General features: G+C 37.7%; 1 protein-coding gene across 3 annotated transcripts in view; it reads right to left on the bottom strand.

Moving 5' to 3' along the window:
* Nucleotides 1-2,428: 2,428 nt before the first annotated feature.
* OSBPL3 (oxysterol binding protein like 3) overlaps nt 2,429-22,511 on the bottom strand; it is a 96,959-nt gene continuing 76,876 nt past the window's right edge. For all 3 annotated transcript variants that reach the window (XM_075050951.1, XM_075050941.1, XM_075050932.1), the window contains 8 exons: nt 21,558-21,695; nt 18,782-18,845; nt 15,725-15,803; nt 12,576-12,720; nt 11,110-11,254; nt 10,297-10,423; nt 9,605-9,727; nt 2,429-8,060 (listed from right to left, as the gene is read on the bottom strand). In XM_075050951.1, coding sequence (XP_074907052.1) covers nt 7,964-8,060; nt 9,605-9,727; nt 10,297-10,423; nt 11,110-11,254; nt 12,576-12,720; nt 15,725-15,803; nt 18,782-18,845; nt 21,558-21,695 — 918 coding nt within the window. In that variant the 3' untranslated portion in view covers nt 2,429-7,963. The remainder of the gene's footprint in view (nt 8,061-9,604; nt 9,728-10,296; nt 10,424-11,109; nt 11,255-12,575; nt 12,721-15,724; nt 15,804-18,781; nt 18,846-21,557; nt 21,696-22,511) is intronic.

Below are 22,511 nucleotides of genomic sequence, written 5' to 3' on the forward strand. Positions count from 1 at the left end.
GATTTGTTTCACTGACTGAAGTGCAAGTAACAAACAATGAATACAAGTAGGATGATCTCTTGACTCCACTCCATCTTCAGTCTGTCAATGGCTGAAGTGATAACAAACCTAAGAGTAAACAAAACAGTAAATCTCTCTCAGCTATTAGACAGGTTCTCATCTATTGATAAATCTACATAATCTTACTTGCTCTAGGCAGCAATCTAGGCATTGCAGATATATCCTCATAAAACCTAAGAAGGAAAGGATTTTGCAAGGCATGTACTGCAGTAATTCAAACTAGATTTACTGCAGCCTTTTTCATGGCTTCTTTTTTGTTTTTTTTTTCTCAACACAAGTTAAAAAGACATTTGTAATTTAGGAAAGCAATTTTTTATTAAAGAAATTCTAATAAAGAAAAAAATGTTAACTAAGGAAAAAATCATACTTTCAAATTTTAACAGCTGGTCTTAGTAAAATAGCAAGTGAAACATTAGCTCAAAAAACCCTTAAGTAGTGCCCTAACACTTAGGGAAAGCCAGTAATTCCTGAAGTCTGTGAAATTACAGACAGAAACATCACCTGATGTTCGTACACAACATCTTGTCTTCCAGGAATGTATTATTGTTCCAAGAGCCTGTAAAAATTTACATCAATGAACCCACAGAGTCAAATTCTCAGTTAACTTAAGCCTCACTTACACTCAGCTCAGTAGAGCAATGTTGATTTACCTCAAATGAGGGTTTACACATAGCAATTTCAAATATTTCCCTTGGTACAGAGTAAGCAAAGATACAAATTCGTAAGTATATTCAGCAGAACTTGGCACCTGGCCAGCTTTTAACCCCATTTAAAAACTCAGAGTAACCCTACAAATTCTTATGCATCCACTGCACTACAGGGGGTCTAACTTAAAAATCAGCAAATTGAGAATGGAGAGCAATGTTTGCAAGATGAAAGAAATGTAACAGAGGCATTAAAAAAAAAAAAGGGGGGGGGGGGGAGAAGCCAAGATGTGTCAGTTAACTATGCAGAGCAAGCTTTGCTCAGCTGTCAGTGTTTTTCTTCACGCCATGGTGGTTTGAATCATTTTGCAGTAAGCAAAATTACTTTAAATAGAGATTACTGTAAATGAACAGACAACTGAGCTTAAACACAAATTGGATGCAAGGTCTATATGAGCCAACTTTACCTTACAGTTCTGCAGGGGAGAACAGCCTGTTTTGTCTGCGTAGCACTGACCACACTGTGGTACCTGGCGTGTTATTAGCTCCAGGGGCAATCATAAGAAATTCACTCCATATCCATTTCTCTGCAAGAGAAGTTCCTACTGCCCCAGGTGTTCATGATTAGAGTGCCAATAAAGAGCATCCCTTGCCATCTATCTTCCTTTCCCTTTTATAATTATGAAAAAAATATTACTGCTTCTGTAAACTGCTATTTTCCCAGCAGGTTGAACTAAATGCTAGTTATTTCAGGTACCAATTAAAGCATATTAGATCTCTATGAAGGTAAAGAACAATGAAGTGATTCCCACTGACATGATAAGCAAGTTTCAAAGTTCTTAACCCAATACAGAATCAAAATGGCTGGATTTCAAAAAACAGGAGCTGATTCTTGCCCACTATAAAAGCTGTGTTTCTTTCGGCCTCTATCCTTATTCTGCCATGTACAACAGCTGAGGACATTTTGCGTGGTAGCAGATTTATTGATCCAATTTTCCTAGCTTTTCCTGGAACCTCCATGCTCCCTCTCACCAAATCTTTCTACACACTGAGCCAGGGAAGCGCTGCAGAACTGCAGTCAGGAATTACAGGTTGGTCAGCAATTACACTCACTGTACTCCCATATTTTTCAAAATCCTAATCCATATGTATTGCATCGTACACGCGTATGGTGAGACCATGAGACATAGTTGAGATCTGATTGGCAGAGCTGTCCTGAATCACCACCTCTGAGGAAGAAAACACCACATTGATACCATTTCCTTCCATTTATTTATTTTATTCAGTAAATACTATGTTTCCTTGTTTTTAAAAGTTGTTTAATGGAGAACATGTGGTTTGTGGTCTCCACATTCCTACTAAAGCATAACATTTATGCTGCACATCTGTCTACGAAAAACTGCTTTTAAGAATCAGCTTCCAGCTACCAGTGAACTCCACAACTTACCCCTTTCCCTGCCCCAGTGTCTGGGATAACAGCCATGTAACAGTGCTGTGCAGTGTGTGCAGGTAACTGGTACACAACTGGAACATTGCACAACTACCAGTCAGATTGTAAGAGTGATAAATACAGCTTCTAGCAGATGGAAGCTCTTTCATACTTGCTGTTTTGGCAAGTGCAAAAAGCACAGATCACTACAGCAGCTAGACTTATTTCAGCTGTCACTAACAACCTTTGAAGAAAGATGCTTACAACCCCTGGGAAAAAGTCAGGGTGCTCTATGACCTTTTGCAAGTATGATTTATTAACATCCAACTAAATTGGTTACAGAGACAAGAATAATAAATCAAACTGTGCATCAAGGTGTTCCAACATTATTACAAATTTTTTGAGTAAGTGAAGCAGAAAACAGGAATGATCCTGACTACAGAAAGTTTTCTCAAAAATCTGAAAGTCAGTGATAATTCTAACACACAAGATACCTTTCTTCATTCTGAAATCACTAATGCCCTATCAAAACAAACAACAAATTCAGCATTTAGCAGCTTTGCATATGTAATACCTCATACATGTGGTATTTTTTTCCAACACTGGAACTAATAAAATATTGTTAACGTAAATACAAGACTGCCTGATTCTCAGGGATACCAACCATCTCAAAGGTGCAGAACTGAAGGAGTTCTTCACCTCTTGTGCATCAGCCTCCTCAACATTCTCATAAGCTTTAATACAGTTTTGTTTTACACAACAAAAACACCAAATTCACAATTTATATAAAAAATGAACTGCTTAAAATAATTTTTTAACATATGGCAACTATTTATGTGGAAAATTTCTCTTATTGCTTTCAAAAGCTGCAGCAAAAACAGTAAGAACTGAGCAGTACAATAATACATTTGGTGGTAAGTTACAGCATTTACTAAGTTTCAACAGAAAAGCCAGATAACATGTGCAGTTCCTTATGAACCCACAGCTGCTAGAGTAAGTTGCACTCACTAGCAGCTAGAAAACAGAAAGGATGAGTTAGTTAATACTGTGAATTTTATTTATAGTAGGCATAATCCATTAATGAAAACACACTCAAGCAGAAAAACCCTTCCATTTTAACTCCACTCCTTTGAATAGCACCGTCTGACTCTAGCCCTTGCAAGATGTATTCAGTTATGTGAAGAAGTTGGATTTCATCCTTATCTCTATTATAGATACAGTGGGCCAAATTTTGCACTCCTTTTCAGCTTGCCTCCTCTGTATGAGTTGTACACACATACACACACAAAAAAAGCTGTATTGAACAAAATAAGACATGCTGAAAATTTCCTGCTCTGTAAAGCTGGTTATCTAGAAGAGATGACAGAAGACAAAAGCAGATGTGAGGACATTAATTAGGAGTATGCTGAACAGATGTAGCTGCATGTTTCCATAGCACACTACCCAAACCAGGCTGTGGTCTGACTCCAGAGTGCAAGTGGGAAGAAAGACCTGTTCAGAGTCAAGGAAAAGATACAGAAGTAGGCCACAATGTTTACCAGGAAAGTTTAACTATAGCTTTTAGGAATGATTTGTCATTTAAAAGCTTGTTAGAATGGACTGTTTTCCTATTCTTCAGAAATTTTTTTAATAAAGAGAAAATAAGGACTTTCAGATATGAGAAGCCACATAGAAAATCTATACAGGACTGTAAACAGCTGAGGGAAAGTGGGTAGCATGGCAAAGGGTGAGGTTTTTGTTAGGTTGGGGGGTTTGGGTTTTTTTTGAGACCAGCACTGGACCTTTGTGCAACCCCAAAGCTGTCCCTGGTTGTACATTCTGGCCCCATGAATTTGTGTTCCTTTCTGTACAGTGATCTGGCTTCAATACTAAACTGCCAAATAATAAGGTGACTGTGTTTGCAACCACCACCTCCTTCAGGGGCCAAGTTTTAAAAAAAACCAGCAATCCTCTTTCAGGTCCTTCAAAAACTTGGTGGTGGAAGAACAGATCTCTAGGATGTTGCCTTCTCAAAATTTTGGCTGTTTTCACTCTTCCTTCAAAGCATCTAATTTTCCAAGCTCTATATAAAGAACCTAAGTACTTTGCTGGATCTCTATTTCAAAAAGCATCTAGAAGAAGTAGATCAGTGCTGGCAAACTAACACATAAAGCATATCTCAGAGAGCAGAGATTAAGAAAGGAATACAATGATTAATGGTGCACTCCAGTTTCACTTAGTCTAAAGGGCACTTCATGCTATCAAGAGTAGTCTCCTAAACAAGTTACACTGTTTCATAATCCCAAGTTTACACTGCACCAAAATCAGTAACTGTCAAGTCTGCAAATCTGGAAGTAGAGTTGTGGGTTTCTGTTTCTACGAATGCTATTTCCCCAGAATTTTTTTCTTTCTTTGCTGTGTAATATGAAAACTGAGCCAGTGTTTTAACACCCAAAGGCCTGAGCTGCTCCATCATCTTGACCTAAGTTTATAGTGAGTTTTTTTACTTTGTGAAGGGATACACAAAAGAAAGGCAGTGCTAGATGAGTGCTTCTCAAACTGCTCTCCAAAATCGTATTAAGTAATGTTTATAAAGTCGTCAAATAAGAGAGCTATAACAGCAGGCCACGGTCATCAGGAAATTTGAAGACTGATCAATTGAGCTAAACAGCTTGGGGATCACTGCTCTGTATGAAAGGAAGCAGTAAGTAGCCTGATACATTCTTTTTACCATTCAGGGTACAAATGGGGGAAAAAAAGTTCCTCAATGTCAGTTATTAAAAACAACAGCTGTCTTAATTATATTGCAGAAAGCTAATCTAAGTTTTGCACCCATTAACACATCTGAAGTTTTGGGGAAGAAAATTACCAAAATTTCATATTTTACCAAGAAGAACTGTATAGAGTATATTAAGATTTGTGAATGATGAATATATTTTTATGCAGAAATACACAGAAGTAACATCAAGACAATTTTCTTCCACTTCTTAATATACAGTTGACAGAAGTTTAACAACTAAACCCAATTGTTTCATACAAAACTAAGCAGGCACACCCATACCGCAGTTGGAAACATGGGCTCAGAGGATCATTAACAACTGATTACATCGTGTTTGTAGATGCGTATCAGAGATTTACAAAAGGAGTTATTACTTGTGTGATGATTTTGCTTCATGTATTTAAGAAATGCCCTGGATTATTCTCAGGCATTATTCTTCTGGAGATGACAGTAAAATTCTGAAGTTTACCTTCTTGATATGGGAATTTTGCTGAAAAAAAATTTATATAAGGTACTACTCAGCCCAATGCTTCCTGTCATTAATCAAATGTATTTTGGACATTTTAGATTGTAAGATACAAGGCAGCACTGCCAGTCTGATTTCTCAAAAATCATGACTCAAGCACCCAGTACGAGATTAGTTTCGTTTAACATCTGCTGATTTTAATGCATTACAATTCTTTAACTTTGCCTTTTGGCCTCTAATTCTTTAATTTCAGATGCTACCAACTATTAGGTCATATGACAAAGTATAGGGAAATCCCCTCCATACATAGACAATACAAACCCAGCAATCAGATCAGATCAGACAGCTATCACAGTAGCTGCCAAATATGACAATGAGCAAGTTTAATGCATCCTCCACAAATTTTGCTCCCTTTCTTAAAAGTTTTTTTTTTTAATTTCCCTTACCCTCTTTTGTTGTTAAATGAATGCTATTTTTAGTATAAATGATAATTACCAACAGCAAGGATAGTTACAAATATCGACTCATTTCTGTGCCAAGTTTTGACTTTTAATACAAGAATAAAACACAGGAAGGGAACAAGCCATGAAGAGATCCTCACTTTCCTTGAAAAGCCAAACAGCCCCCAAAGATTAAGATTTCCTTTGGAATCAATGCCCAGATTTTGTCTCCATATTGACGTGAACCTTGCCTTGTTGTAAGCTGTTGGCATAGTAGTCAAGTCTTTAAAAGACGTATTAAATAGAAAGAATTATGCTAACTTCATTGGTAATAAATTACAGAAATGATAGTGAGACAGAGTTCCTGGGCAAAGTGAAAAATGGTGAAAAAGCATTTATCTGCCTCTAAGACAATGAGCCTTCAAGGTAACAGAAAGCAAAATTCAAATACACATCTAATCTGACATCACAGATTTGTTTTAAAATGGAAGCATTCATAGTATTTCCTTCATGTTACATATAATACATGGATACATTTTTAATGGGTTTTCTTTAGGACAATGCAGCACACAGTAAAGTGCAAGCTTTCCTAAGCTACTAGTCCCCCTAGGAGTCTCCCTTATCCATGCCACGTCCAGTTGTTCCAGTCATAAGCCAGTTTAACATGCCAACAACGTTTGGGTTTGTTTTGTGTCATTGAAGTGGCATGTAAGAAAAAGAAAAGAAGGTGATGGTAGTGAGAGGATACAGATCTATAACTTGGAAACTGCATTGTTGCCAGAGAGTCACAGACACAGAGAACAAACTTGAAGAATCGTGGGTCAGGCTTGAGTTGCAGATAGGTAGGAATGCAAATTATTCTCTTAATGACTGTGGCATTGTGATTTGATGGGAAAAACAAAAATACCACCCATCTCTATAATCTTCATTCAAAAGTGCAACTTCTGCTACATTTGTTTCCTGCTAAATTTCTGACCTATGGTTTAGTAGTTTCACAAACCTAGCCATATGTATAAAATTACAGGGAAGGGATGCAATTGATTTAGTGCAAGACACTTGAATATTTATCTGAACATAACAAACAGAGGAAGATCAAAGACTCCATACACTTCTCCATAAGGCAGACGGTCATTTTTTAAATATAATATCTTAAATATGCTGTTTATTTCTTAAGAGGTAGAAAATATCAAAATACTAAGAAAAAATTTCTAGCTTAAAACAATGTTTGCTTACTTTTTAAAAAGTCTTATTGTTGCAATTTTTAGGTTAATCAAAAAACAAATGAAGCTATGGAAGCACAGGATTTCGTGCTCTGTATAGATTTTACTTACTGGAAAAAGAGAGAGCTTCTTCATCTAGTCAGTGCTCAAGCAGTATATACAAATGATCTCCTCCTCTTGCCCTGTTGGGGGCTATAAATCTGAAGTGGAAATTTTTCCAAGTGGAAAATTTTGGCGATTCCTGAATTTCTAGCACTACATTTAGCCGGGTACAGTTTACGTATAAGGCAGTAGAACTGATGCAAGCTCAGAACTACCTCTTCCATAATGCTAAGGAGAAAGCTAATAGAAACAAAAGCTTGTTTAAATCTTTTCTATAGGCAGAAAAAGATCATACTCAGATTCCAGCATCAGCTGATAATCTGATTTAGCAATTTATACCAGCCCAGAGACAGCTGAACTACTCATTGAACTGTGGAAGCCTACATACAGTTTGAGTTACTAAGGCTTGCACTCTGATTTCTCAGCCCAGCTAGGAGATGCTGATGCTACTGTCTCCAATGCAATTCAATAAGGCATAAGTTAACTCAAAACTGACATTATTACACATTGGAAAAGTAGTCTAAAAGCTTTTCTTTGCCCTCTTGCTGTTAACATTCAGTACTATTTATTAAATATTTTATAAAAAGAAGTTAGGGTATTTATACTCATATTTATATTCAGCCACTGCAATAGTCAAAGGAAACAAATTATCAGATTCTAAATTAAGCACAATTCTAGAGATATGCACACTTGCACACATACACCCCCCCACACACATATTATATATGTGTGTGTGTGTGTATATAGATATTTATAGGTGTGTATGTATAGATATATTTTATATATACTTCTTTCAAATCAGATCCAAGAATACAGCACAGAGTATCTTCACTTAGCACCTCTTTCACCAGAGGACAGGATTGTCCAGTTTGGAAAAACCAGGTTCTTTTCTAAGGTTCATGTAGGTTCCATTGCTCACCCAGGAGTCATCGTTGGATTTCCTATCAAAGATTAAACAAATGTCTTAAATGTAAAGCTTATATTTTCCATACATATGCTGTGTAATGCAATGTAGCACTATGCATAGATACCCAATTCAGCCCATGAACCAGGGGCAGTGCAACACAGTACAGCCTTGAAACAAGGCAATATAGCTTGGAGAGTCAAACTGGTATGTCTGCACTGGGCCTTGGAGATGCACCTCAGTAGCCAAGTGTTCAGCTTAGATCAGCACTCTTATTTCACTGTCACATGCCAGTGCCTAGAACTTAAAACTACAGTTCAGTTTTAGTTCATGATCTCAAAGGCAGCCTTGAGTGCAAAGCGGAAGCTTTCCTTTACCTCTCCAAAGACAGTTATTGCATAAAGACAGCCTATAGCTCTCAGTCAAGAAGTGAGACTCATTGTACTAGATACCATACGCTGAAGGAATCAGCCTGCTTTTAATCTAGTGTGCAACATTTTTGGCACAACAGCTAATTCTTTTAAGTAAATCAAGGCTTGTGATTTGTTGAAGAGAGAAATCACTACCGAAAAGCCAAACACATAATTCGTGTCTATTCTTAACAGTGGGTAACATTTTTGCTATATAGTAATTAAAGTCTTTATTCTGTTATTTAAATCTACAGCACAAATCTCAATTTTCAAATCCTTATTGTGAGGATTTAAATCCTCATCCTTATTCACAATTCTCATTGTGAATATACAATTACTAAGTATTAGACTGCCTCTATCCTGCTGGAAGCAACATTTGCTTCTCCTTAGTAGGTGTGATTGACGTGTGATGAGTTAGCTCACCAGCTTGTCAAACATGTAGTGGTCAGGTGCAAAAAGGGAATAGCTCAATTTTAAATGTTTCTGCGTTCCTCAGAAGTACAGTACCTATCTATCCAGAAAAAAATTAGGATTCCAGATCTGTTAACTGTGCTACACAGGCCCATACAACCTTCACCTTGACTCCAGCTCTTTTATTGCAGAAGAACAGAGAAGCTGGAGGGCAAAAGGCCATATCCTCACTAGCATTCATTTTTGTCTTTCAATGGCTGAAGTCTCCTGTTAATTGATTTACAACAGGAAGAAATAAAGTGCCCTCTGAATGATAATTCTCTCCCCATGAAAGAGGGGAAACATGTTCAAAAATAGCCCTGGAAATTAAAGGCTCCAACTCTGCACACTTCTGCACAAGGCAATCCCACTGAATTCGGCAGAAGTTCAGCAGAGGTAATTAAGCTAAATCCAGCTACTTCACCTTGCTTGAAAGAATCAAAAGATGCTACATTCACTCAGGCAAATTCAAACATAGATTAAATACCAATTGCCATCAAAGCAAAAAAATTAGAAAGAAATTCAGGGATGGACTAATGAAAAAGCAATATATAATTCTGAGTTTTAACTAAGTCTGGAGTGTTCTACATTGCCAAAGTACAAAAATCAAGAATATAGAAGAAACCTGGAAAAAACTGGAGCCTGCTCTATGGCAGTTTAGAATCAGATCTATAATAAGAATTTAAATAAATGATAGGATATGCTAATTATTATATAGTACCTGAAAAATCTGGGCTGATGCTCTAGATTGTTTTCTTCCAGCACCTTCCGTCGTTCTCTCTGTAGCTGCTCGATCCTCTGCTTTTGCATTTCAGCTCCTTCAATATCCCCTTCCTCCAGAAACCTGTAGCATCAGCAGTGATAAGAGACACAATTGGTGCTCCTGTCCCCCATCTTTGTTAGAGCCTCTAGAGCTCCAGAATCTAGTCTTTACAGCAGGCAGTTCACACTGTTTGAAAGGTCAACAGCTACATCTGCAGACAACTGCACCGTCAAAAAGCACTTAAGGAAAAGTAACTCTCATAACAAGCTCAGAGTCACCATTATATTAGATTCTTTTCCTTGAAAGTTAGCAACAGTAGAAAATCCACCACAGAGAGAAATTTCAAGTGTCTCAGTTTTTGGCTATTGAAACACAGTATACTCAACATCCAGTACCTGAAGTACTGAAGTTTTAACATCTTTGGAAAGGCAGTTATCCAGAAGCATCCAAGAACTAATTTTAGGAAACACTAGTCCATAATGACTAGACCATCTCTTGAAAAGTGATTAAAATGTCTGTTTCAGATGCACATTAGTGTAGAAATAGAAATACACTGCATGTATCTACACAAAATAGAGCTTAGGGTAAAGTGAGCGTACAGAAGATTAAGAACTATTTGAGAAAGATCTTTATGAGTTAAAACTTCTTACCTTTGGTCCGGCCTAAAACGTGTATCAGTGGATGGGAGTAATGACCTAGTTTGCAGGTCCAGTTCATTTAACTCCAGTGCAAATTGAGTAAATCCATACCAATGTTCATAATCATTAGGCATCGGATCTACAGAAGAAAAGAGTACATTCAGAATTCCAATTAAATGCTATTATCTTTAGAAGGAAAATTCCAAGCTTCCCTCAGTCATCTGTTCATCTCAACCACAGTCTCAATTCTGGGGGAAGACGAATTTTTTAATAATGTGACAAAAGACAACAGCCCCCTTGATAATTGCATTGCAACAAAACAGATTTCTGTTCTCTCAGCTGAATCAGAGCACCACTGTGATGAAGGCCATGCTATTATCATAGTGCTTTTTCAAACTACAGTAGACAAAACCCTACGAGTTTGGGAGAAGTTCAGATATGGCTGTCGTTACAGAATTGAGCTTTGGGGGCTATCCTCCAATGTCTACTACATGAAATACACAACATTTGTCCACACAAAAAGTGGGGGGTTTTATTCCTTTTTTTTTTTTTTACCCCTCCCTTTTAGAGTCCTCAATACTCACTTCATGCCCAAATAAGAAAATGAAGGAGAATGGAGAAAATGCAGGAAGCCATGGTATTAAGTTCTTCATATTATTTAAGTTAAATGATGTATTCTTCTGGTCTAAATTCTAAATGCTTGACAAAAATCTAATATGCCACATAGAAATAACAAGAAGCTGGGGCCTAATTAAGAGATAAAAATAGTAAGCTTATTGGCAAGCAGATCTTAAGTTCTGCATGCTAGCCATTCTGCTCACTAACTTGCTCTCCATATGCAGTTTGAAGATGAAGTTGTCCCACAGTATAAACTTTCATGCCACTTCCCAAAGAGTCGATGCACAACTTTCCCGGCTTTATCCATGACACTGCCTTCTATCTCATGTGCATTTGGATTCCAATACTTTGCCTAGAATTAAAAGGAACGAGGCGAAAAAAAGGTGCATAAGAGTTCAAGTGTGAGTGATTTTGCCATCTCAGTAGTACCATGTTGTAGAATAGTTTTCTGAAATGAAAAATATTCATTTAGGTGTGCATTACAGTATCATATGCAAGCAACAGCTGTTAACACTGTTAATCAGCTTATTAAAATACTAACATTGAGCATTGCATTTATTTTGCTTGCCTTTTTTAGGGGCAGTACTAGGTGAAGCATACCTGACCTTGAATTTTGCCCAACAACAGGTAACACTGACTCCTGACTTTGCTATCTACAACTTCCCCAAATTTGCAGAAGAGGAAGAGAAGGAACTGATACAGTAATCTCCACTTTAGACAATTTACAATATCAAAGGTGTAAGATTTGCAGGCTCTCAATATTTAAAATTTGAACTCTAAACATTCACTGCAACTCCGCAAATTACAGTACTTTCAAATAAGCGTTTGGAAAAAAAAAAATCACCCTAATGCTTCTTAAAAAGCACAAAATATACAGGAAACTTTCCTTCTGCTGCTAAGCATACCATGCTGCATAGGTATGCTGAAGTACTTAGTTTGTATCCGTATGGTCTGTTTCCATGTACAGCACAGCCTTTCTACAGCAATCATACAGAAAATGCAGGTTAAGTCTCCTAGCATGCTTTGCAAAACTATTTCTCAGGTTAGAAATTTTGGCAGTGTTTTAGGTTTTCACTGATTTTCCTTTACTAGGAACAAGTCATCTATTGCCAAAACCTAATTTTAATTTCAGTTATAAGGGCATTTCCTGAGGAAGTCGTATCTTGATGCCTTGTACTGAAGCAAAAGCTTTGAGTAACACCACAACCTCTCACTTAAACTCCTCCGGGTACCCACAAAGGGCTAGAAAAGAGCATTGGGTGAAGCACCCTGCATAAGCACTGGTTCTATAGTTGCTGAATGTTTGCAACCACAGCACATGCCAATGGGTTAGCAGGAGGCATGTGGTAAACCAGTGTCAATAGACACCTTGTGCCTACCTCTCTCATCAAACACAGAGTAGGTTTTTCACCATATTTCTTCCTTTTCTTTCCTCATATTTTTCTGCATCTCTAGTAGAATCACTTGAGAAAGCTGTTACTTCTCTTTCTCATCTGGCTTTACTTAGTGAGCAGCAGTTCCTTCAGAGTTAAAGTTTCTCATAGAATCACAGGTAATTACAGCAGAACTATAGGAAAATACAGCTTGTAAGCAGTTGTACTGAGCTTCAGCAGAGAGCATCCACCCACTGCTGTGTCTGTTAGAAAAGGCACTCCCAACATTGCTGTGGTTACCTTTATGAAAGTCAGTTTGCAGTGGCAAGTGTCATCATTAAGATTTTTGATGATGATCTCTCCATAGTGTTCAATCCATCTTTGCCCACTTAAGATGTTATGGATGCAAGATGTCACCTTGTTCCATGCAAAATGGTCTTTAAAACTGTAAGAAAAACACACATAAGAAAAATCTCATGCCATGTTCAATTGAGCTCATAAACTTGTGAAAAAAAATTGCAGAGAACTTGATTAGAAAAACCCCACAAATTTTTTTTTCTGGAATGCCTCATCTTCTTGTTCCATACCTTCTCAAAAGCAAACCCTATGACAACGATCCTGTCTCCCAGAAAAAGCTTTTCACTTCTGCTATAAACTTTGGTCTTGAATTCAGTTTCCTCCCAATTTACTTGTCCCTCTTTACCAGTTCTAAGTTTCCAAAATTAATCATTCTAATATCTTCTAATGGCTGAAATGCCCATTTCACAGCTTGTAACACAGTGACAACTGAAAACACAAGGACATGGGCCACCGGAGTGTGAGAGACTGAAGGAGTTAATGTCTCAAACATTGCAGTGGGGCAAGTTCTAGTTAGCAACTAACTGCATAACAACGAACTCTGCAGAGCAAGGAACCCAAGGTGGAAAGAAGCCGATCAGCATCCATCAGCAACAGGAGGGGGAGGGCGTGCTGGAGGGTGCACAGCTCCCAGTTCTGGTGTGCTGTTCTGATGTGCTGAGCAGGGCAGCTCACCGTGTATGGCCAAAGATCACGTCAGCAGGGAAGGGGAAGCTACTCCCTGAAGGACCTCCAAGCCCGCGGCCCAAAGGCTACCTAATTAGCCTAATGAGTTCGAGTGCCCACCCAAACAAGGGCCAAGGATGATAAAAGGACACAAACTGAAGCCCCACGCATGTGCGCCCACTGGAACCGGACCCCTTAGCTGACTGAACAAATACTAGATCCAGGACTGGTGAAATCTTTCTCTTCTCTTTCTCTCTCTCCCTTTTCCTTTCCGTAATCCCTACACCTCATCCCTTTAGACATAAACCGCTGACCAAGTCTGGGACTAGGAGTGGATCCAGCTGCCCCTGGGCTCCTCTCTGAGGAGGAGTCTAGAAAGCAAGGGGGTCTGCTCTGAACCTTGTGACTCAACGGGAAGGATCTTCTTATTGTCTTCCCTGAATTGATTCCCAAATAAGCAAGGCCTGCAGTATATGTTTGGTGATGTAGGGTATAGCACATGTTACAAAGTTTACTGACATAGTTTCATGCCAATTTTTCTTGTGAGCATACCAATTTTGCTGGTGAGCATGCCAATTCTTGTTGAGAACAAATAAAAATTGAGTTTTGTGAGTTAAAGGATCCCTAGTGTCGTTTCACCTTAATCTTGACCTGGGAATCAGCAAACCTGAGTCATCGGGACATGACACGGAGTCATCAGCAAATTTATTGATTGGAATGAGCTTGGCTCAAGCTCTCAAGGCTGAGCCTACATGTGTGCTTCAGGCAAAAGCAAAAAATTCTCAGCAGGTAGTTCAAGGTGCAGTTGCACACTAGAAGACAGCAGACAGGGGGAGATGAACAAATACCAATAGGTAATACAACATTTTGCCTTTTATTAAAGTAGATGTTCTTATAAAACAGCTTTATAAAACCTCAAGAAAAGGCAAGCCTTGTGAAGACATATATTCTACAATTTGTTCTGGGTATTGATAGCCAAATCGCTACTGGTAAGGTAAAGGGTAAACTTACAAAGCACCAGTTTTGCCACAGCAACTGCCTCACACACAGCCCCATGAGGATATTAGAATTTTTCCGCACCTCCCCTTAATCACTTGCTTTTGCTTGCTGCATTGGAAGAGTACGCACAAGAACAGCTTTTGCAGACTAGCAGGTATGCAGCCAATTTACCCCACAGTAACTTTTTTTCCTGCCCCTACCCTGCAGGTCACATGCTCTATCATACATGCTAAAAATACTGTACTGGCTCCAGAAATAACCCTAATACTAATGCTTCATTTTTGCCTATAGCCTCAGTACCTTTTTTCTACCCAATTCTATATCAGATACACAGGGATACAAACCAGCACATGGAAACCACATATGAATCAGATTATTTTCCAGTTCATCAGTCCACCACGGGCCCTAATCTATTAGTTACCTTGCCTCTGAACCCTCACTCACATCCCAAAGACCTTTCACTCCACAGCTTAGGCTAACCACTATGAACACAACATGTTTTATTCATTATCGTTTGGATACTATCTTATTAGATCACAATTTTACCCACTTAAAAGAAAAAGGCATGCTTAGTCGCTTAGTCTGATGACTGGTAGGTTCTTGAGTTATTTTTCTTTTTTTCTTCAGATAGCAAAATAATTCATTTTGTAGACTCTATTTGGAAAACAGATGTAATTGGAACACTACTCAACCTTTAGACCTCTGGTTCTGCAAACAAGATGGATACAGGCCAAATTTTAAGTGATCTTAATTGCTGATCTATAATGGGCACTCTGACAAGCCAGCATAGGATCACTACAGATTTTTATTTAAAAAAAAAATTTAAACTATACTCAACACTTAAAATGGATGTTTACTTCCTTTGATAATAAACACTAGATATGCAACTGGTTCTCTTTATCATTTACAATTATTATTTATGCAGTGATGATGGCTATCAGCCTCACCTACAGACTGGGACCCCATGGTGTTAGTGTCTGTACAAATATAGGTACAAAAGACAGAAGGAACAACACCCCCTCTCCCCTCCCCCAAACCCATATTTAAGGAAAAGAATTCACAGCTTCCTCTACCATGCAGTTTTTCCCTTTGAGTTTAAAATGCATGAAGCTTGAAATTCAACTGAAGTAGGAAAATACCAACTTTGTTTTTTTCAAGATACACAGGAGTAATGTTTTTTATTTCATCTTTTGTTTTATAACATTTGGAAGAGTTAGTGCTTCTGTTTTATGCTTCTGGTTTTGGTCTGGTAGGTGTGTCCCCCCCCCCCCCTTTTTTTTTTTTTAAACTAAATCATAATCACTAATTCTTCCAAAGGTCTAATACAGCACAGCACAGCTTGTTCTCATCTGGGTAAATGTGGCTTCAGTGTGTGCAAGCATCTCTGTGCCTGTGTGTGAACAGCAATGCATAACTGCAGCACTTACACTGGAAGAGTTACATGTGTTGTACCAATTGGAACAATTTCCATGGACTTTCCCCAGAATTTGTTTTTCCATCTTACATCTGAAACAGCAAGAGGGGGGAAAAAAAAAAGACAGATTTAGTTATAGGCATGAATGAATCAATCTATTTCTGGGTTTTACTTTATTTTCAAGAAATGCAAAACAAAGTGCAACATAATTAAAGTGTTCAGAGAATGCTGCGGACCTTCAAACATTGTTTTGAGGGGGGTTTTTTTCCCATTACATTATTAGTTATTTAAATAGCAAAGTAACAGAGGTTTAAAAGTCCTCTCAAAAACTTTTTCAAGAGAGGAATTTGAATAAGCTATAGACAGCGTGTATTTCTCTACAATTCAGTTGCTAGTGAATGGATGCAGACATTTCCAAAACCAAAAGCAGAATTTCAAATACAAAAATATAGCAACTAAGAACATCCACAGTGAAGAAGCAAGAGAATGTTTCAAAGGGCGCAAAATTGCAGAGGGCTTTAGTCCAGCCTCCTCTGTAAGTTTAACTGGCCTTTTAAAAATCTTGTCTGAATTACAGAAAGACATGTCCAAGTCTCACATCATTTCTCCCCAAAAAAGATGAGAAATCTCAATGCAAGTTTAGCCAAATTTATTGAGCAAAAACACCTGGAAGAGAAAGAAACATAGAAAAGCATGGCAGAAAGAATATAGAGTTAAATTGGGCTAGATAATCAGGCAGTAATTTTCATAGTAACTTCAGAGCTCAGGGGGAATAGTATCCTTGCTGTATTAGACAGTAGAAACTCCATTCCCTGCCCAATCTGAAAAAGAGGGAAAAATTCATCTCAAGTCTCAAAAAGATGCTAGTACTAACACAAGAAAAACCAAAACACTGTTTCCCATGCAATTGTGGGGGGAAGCTGTTATGCTGGCTGTGAGAGAGATGCTTAAATCATAGTTAGGAGATTACATATCTCCTGAGTGTTTATGTGCAAGTGGTAGGACTGAGCCACACCAAGCTGCCTACCATTGCAAAGGCTGGAATGGGACATAAGGTAGAATTCCTCACTGAAAAAATTATCCTTTTCTTATCACTTGAGAGAAGAACCTTTTGGCTTTTTTAGCTTTAAAGTTTGATGCTAGGTCAGCATCTTTAGTGACAGCAATTCTGTTGTGATTCTTATACTACACAATAAGACGTCCAAAACTACCTTGAGTATGATAATGTTGAGCCTAATTTGATACTAGCTTTTTCTCTTCTGCAGTGAGATGGAAGAGAAAGGTTAAAGGCACACCCTGCTGAGTTTAACAGTTAAAACGTATTATCAGACTGTGTTACGTTCTGTGTTCTCATAAATGGCAAAGCTGTCCCATGGAGATCAGTACATGGGAAACACCTTAGAAACCAGCGTGCAACTTGATCATGCAAAAATTTTAGGACAGCAAAGAAAAGCGAAGTGTTATTTCAAAGCTGTGCTCAGACTACTTCAGGCACAGATGCTGTAACAGCTGGAACTTTCTGTTCTGCATTTCCATTGTTCATGTGTCTACACTCCTTTGCAAAAGCAGAGTCAGCTTCATAAGTCAGGGAAAATGATTTCCAAAATAACTGTCCCTGTCAGAACCCAGTCTTCTAGCTCACTAGAGATGATCAAGAGATTTCTTGATGTTGAAATAGATGAGCTAAAGTCAGTGTCTGGTAGGATGACAGCACTACTCTGGCAATGTTGCTGAGGACTGTCTCCTTGTTGGCTGAGGAGATAATATAGTAAGTGAAAAGACTTTTGCACACAAAAAGAATTTACCACATTGACAAGCTACCTTTATGATTAATTTGAAGTTAATATAGCCCCATAACAAGAGGCCACAGTATTTACAAACTGCCTTTGCACTGGAAAAAAATAATTGTCTAGATCTCCCATATGCTCAGCTAGCCACATTTAAAAACAAACCAAACCAAACACCCAAACCCCTGCAGTACACTGGTTGAGTCTCCTGTGCTCATCAAGGCCAAATCTCAGACTTTATCTCATTGATCAAATTTTCAGCTCTCACCTTTACAGACTCTAAATGCAAGTGTTAAACTATTTGAGTGATAACCGTTGTCAAGATGTGTTAAACAAATCAGTCTCATCGGTTTTTATTAAGTCAGGCTGCTATCTAGTCTTATTTATACAGTTTTCAGTTATTGAATAAATTTTTGGTCCTCTCTGCTTTTTGGCTAAGAACAAAAGGACTCTTGTCCCTGTATTTGTTTACAAAGCAAAGAATTATATTGAATAATGAAATCCAGACTAATGAGCAAGTTCCAACTTCTGTTCAGTATGGTTCCATCTGTAATAACTATAATCAAGTCAGCAGAGTCAGTCATAACAGAATTAAAGGTTATAATATGGCTACATTGTGAATTGACAAACCTCTGGGTGAAGGATTTTAACTGACTTAAAAGGCATAGTTATGTTCTGTGTACACTTCAAAAATATCTAACCACACAGGTACTGTGACTGGCTGACATCATCAGCATTACACAGCAAACAAAGCTCCAACACACTTCTTTTGAAACACAAAGTTAGTAGTCAAATAGCACAAAAATCTTACATATTATAATAATGCCAGCAGAGAAAGACGAGGTAAATATATTTATCCTTTCTGTTATGCTCATTTTTGAAAATTATTTTCAGAACAGGTTTACAAGATCTGCCAAGGCTCAGGATCTAACTTGTAGTTTTTCAAGCTGTCTTCTAGCTTGTTTGTTTTATAAATAGCTTCAGATACGACTCTTCTTTAATAAAGACCCCCCCCAACCAAACCTGATTTTAAAGAAATGCATATTTGTACATGAAAAGAATAATCAATTAATGTTATAAAAAAACCCCTTGAACATTTTTATAATGGCAAAACATCCAAGTAAGAAGTATGCAAGTAAGTACAGGCTAACATTCCTTAAAGCCATTCTAATACAATTTAATCAGGGAATGTCACCTTTTCCCAATTTATGGGTATTTCATGTTAGACATACAATGAAAATATTATGAACACTGTAAAAGTAAGTGATAGACTGAAGAGTTACCTTGCCAAAAAGCAAAATTCACAGATTCAGCATGGCATGCAGAAATAGGTGGATGGTGACTGACCTAATAGCAAGACATGAAAGGGGGGGGGGGGAAAGATGGACATATTAACACTTGAACAGTCATTTTTGTTTGTTTGTTTGTTTTTTTCCCCTTCATTTTTCATTCATATATGGCATTCACGATTTGAACATTTACTTTCTTTTTGCCTTTGTGTCCTGAAGGGGGAGTCAGCGAGATTAATAAGGTACTGAGACCTAAGAAGCCTTGAAAGAAACGGGAAACACTGCTTTTAAAAGGCCTGTAAATTTTGTTCATCGAGTGAATATCTAACTATATATTTTGTACATTGTCTCTGTGATAATTACATTTACCCTTAGGACCTCTTCATATATTAACAGAAGCCACACTTTGAGCACATAGACAAAAATAAAAAAAAAAATCCAAATGGCCAAATTCTTCTGTACAGTAAATACCCACACAACCCTGACTATAAAGGAAGAGACAGTAACTCTGAGGGGGCCACGAGCGGAGAAATCAAGGCATGAAATTGCATCTAGCAACACCTACTACTGCAGTAGCGACACCCCAGGTGCTTCTAGTGTGAAACTCTATAACCACACGCACTGCATTTTATCAGCTTTGGGTAATAGCACATACATGAATTAGGGCAACGACCAAAATAGCAATGCAAGGACTGTGAGTAAATAAACAAATACACAATGCAGACTATTAAAAGGAATAGTAAATAATGAAGTAACTGCACAAAGTGAAAGCAGCTACTCCTCCTTGGCTGTAAATTCTCACACAACTAACAGCTGACCAAGACCAAATCTTTAATGCGTAATATCTACTGTTCTTTTGATGGACAGCTTTATTTTCAAGTCAAATTGCTATTTCCCACTATGAATTTAATTTCTTAACCACCTAGATGGTTCAAATGCAGTTTTTCTTTGTTACTTATTTTGCACAACTGTTATCAAGCATTTTTTCTGCAGGCATCCAGTTATTTACTGAACATACTTGCTTTAAAGAAAAACAAAAGCGAAAAGTACTAATTACTCTCAGCAATGCCCTAAATCACCAAGAGCAACACTCTCTCTCACATACTGCACCCAGATTAACCCCAGATGTCACTATAATTCATGGGTTAAACTTAGCTATCACTTAAACTGTTATAATTCCAGAGTAAGGTCATGGTGCTAAGTGGAGTTATTCTAAACTCACTCTAGTAATAGAACAGAATCTCTGTTATTTTATACATTTTTCCTATCTATTCCATGGATTACATTCTGTCTGCACTAACAAGTTATCTAGAGCAAGCATCAAAATGCTTGCACAAGCAATAAACAGCAGCTCCTGATGCTAAAAGAAATATTTAATGCTTGCAAGCTGCATGAAACTTCTCTCCTCCTATACTGCTCTCCTTTCCTAATATTCGTCCACCCCCTCTCCGCTATTACGATAACTTTACCACTCTAAACACTCACATCACTTATTGCACGTATTAGAACAACAGTTAACAGCCCAAGGCCCCTCATGAATTAAAATCCCTCTTTAGAAAGAGTAGCCTTTGTACTGATTTATCCAATATTCAGGGGAATATGTCTTCCTTTAATTCAATCTAACACAAAGCTCAGTACCAACCTTTATTCACCACTTTGTTGCTCCAATTTGATGTTACACTGGTAACTGCAGTGCTTTATACACATCATCTTAGAACTGAAGTAACACAATGAAGAACCAGATATATTACCTGAACTTTAAATTTGATTCTTGCTTTGACTGTTTTGCTTTCTTTTTCCCCTTATTTTTATTCTTGCCTGTGACATTTCCCAAGACTAAGGAAAGATCACTTAGCCCTCCTTTTTGTCAGTTCTAAAACATAATGTACAAAATGTTGTATCTTCAGAGGTGGTCAAAACCACTTTTCGTTTCCTAAAGGAAGCCTCTTAGAAGGCTTTCTCTGATCAAATTTCTAGGTTATACACCCTTGCCCACAGAACTTCTTGTAATTTTTGGTTTTGTTATGTCTAGACAGAATGAGACAGCTTTCATCATTCTTAGTCTGCTAGGCACCAGATCATTTAAGTTTTATCTCTTTTTAACATGTCTCAAGCTTAGCAATTTTGGTAACTTGGCTGATTTAAATTTAATATTTTTCACCCATACTTAATAATTATTCTCATCCTGGGGAATTATTTTCATAAACATTCAGACCTTGATGTGTTGTATATGTCCTTCACCTAATAAGCCGTGGTACCAGATTTGAAAGGTTTAGCCCACAGAGTATTTGGACAGGAAGCAGAAGTATTCATGGTGCCATAGAAAATACTAGTGGTTGATTAACTCAACACAAGGGATATATTTGTCATAAAAGAAGACATTAAACAGATGAAGATACAGTATTTTTAATGATCACACACAAAAGAAAATGACAAGAATGTGAATGCTTGTTGCAGTCGTGATCAGATTTCAGCATGGGGAATTGCACTCTACTTAACCAAGTTACCTAGTTATTGGAGTAGGCAGCCTGCCAGCCTTGGCTTCTCGAGTGTCAGCTGTTGGTTGTCATCTTCCATCCCAGAGTTAGCAGACCTTCCTCAAAAAACAACTTCCTTCATTTATAATTCTGCAACACCCCTTGAGTTTTGCTGGGCTCAAGTTATGCAAAGTAATTTTGTATTTTGCTATTAATTCCAAAGGATTCCAGCCATGCATTTAGAATTAAGCAGTGCAAGAAGTAGCAAATGTAAAGGTTGCAACATACAATACCTGTTCCGCAAAGAACTGGAAACCCTTATCTTCACGAATACATTCATAGGTTTCTCCAAGCACAGGATTAAATGGCTTACTTCCAGCTCGGTAGTAACTGGATGCATAAGCAGAGACTGCAAATGCAGCTATATACACCTGGGAATAACATATGTGGAATTTTGATTAATTAATTTACCACAGCCATGCACATTTTTTGCTATACATTCTGATTTAATAGAAGGGGGAGGGGGGAAAAAAAAGGTTTTATCCTAACATCAGATTCTGTATTTTTCCCCTCATTTGCAGACTACAAACATGCATGCCTCCAGCAAGCTAAGCACCAGCTCACACATTAGAGAATTATTCAGTTTTCAGAGAGTCATACAATGGTCCAGGGATGGAATTATTATGGTCAAACACTGAAAACAGCATTTCTGAAAACTGTTTGAAACAGCTTAGCATTCTGCAACACAGTTCACAGCAGTAACCTTAAAAATCACTGTTAGATTTTGTATTATAACTGGCTTTTATACTTATGGTCTGTGATTCTATAGATCTACCAACCAACCTTTTCCTAAACATGGCACAGCAAGTATTGGATGAGTTTCACCAAGTCTGCTATTTCTAATGCAGTTTGAATTGAATTGCCTTTTATCTACTGTATGCTATTACCTAATCATGAAACTTCTTCGTTATGACTGAGACACAGGTAACCTTCCAAATTTTTGCAGTCAGCTCAAGCACAATTCCCCCTAAACCTGAGGAATTAGAATTTGGGATTGTTCAATTCAGGTCTCTTTTGTACCAGTTTTCTCCCTTTTCGTTCCCTTTTCCTCACCTTGTGAAAGCGTAGATGCTTTGCTTTCACAATTTCAAAAACTGAATCCACTTTGGAATGGCGCTCTCATGAACTACTGCAATTACAACAACAGCTAGCATTAATTTTGCCTCAGGAATTTCTCAAAGGCAAAA

The sequence above is a fragment of the Buteo buteo genome, chromosome 2 (genome assembly GCF_964188355.1).
Source record: "Buteo buteo chromosome 2, bButBut1.hap1.1, whole genome shotgun sequence".
In the NCBI taxonomy this organism is placed as follows: Eukaryota; Metazoa; Chordata; class Aves; order Accipitriformes; family Accipitridae; genus Buteo; species Buteo buteo.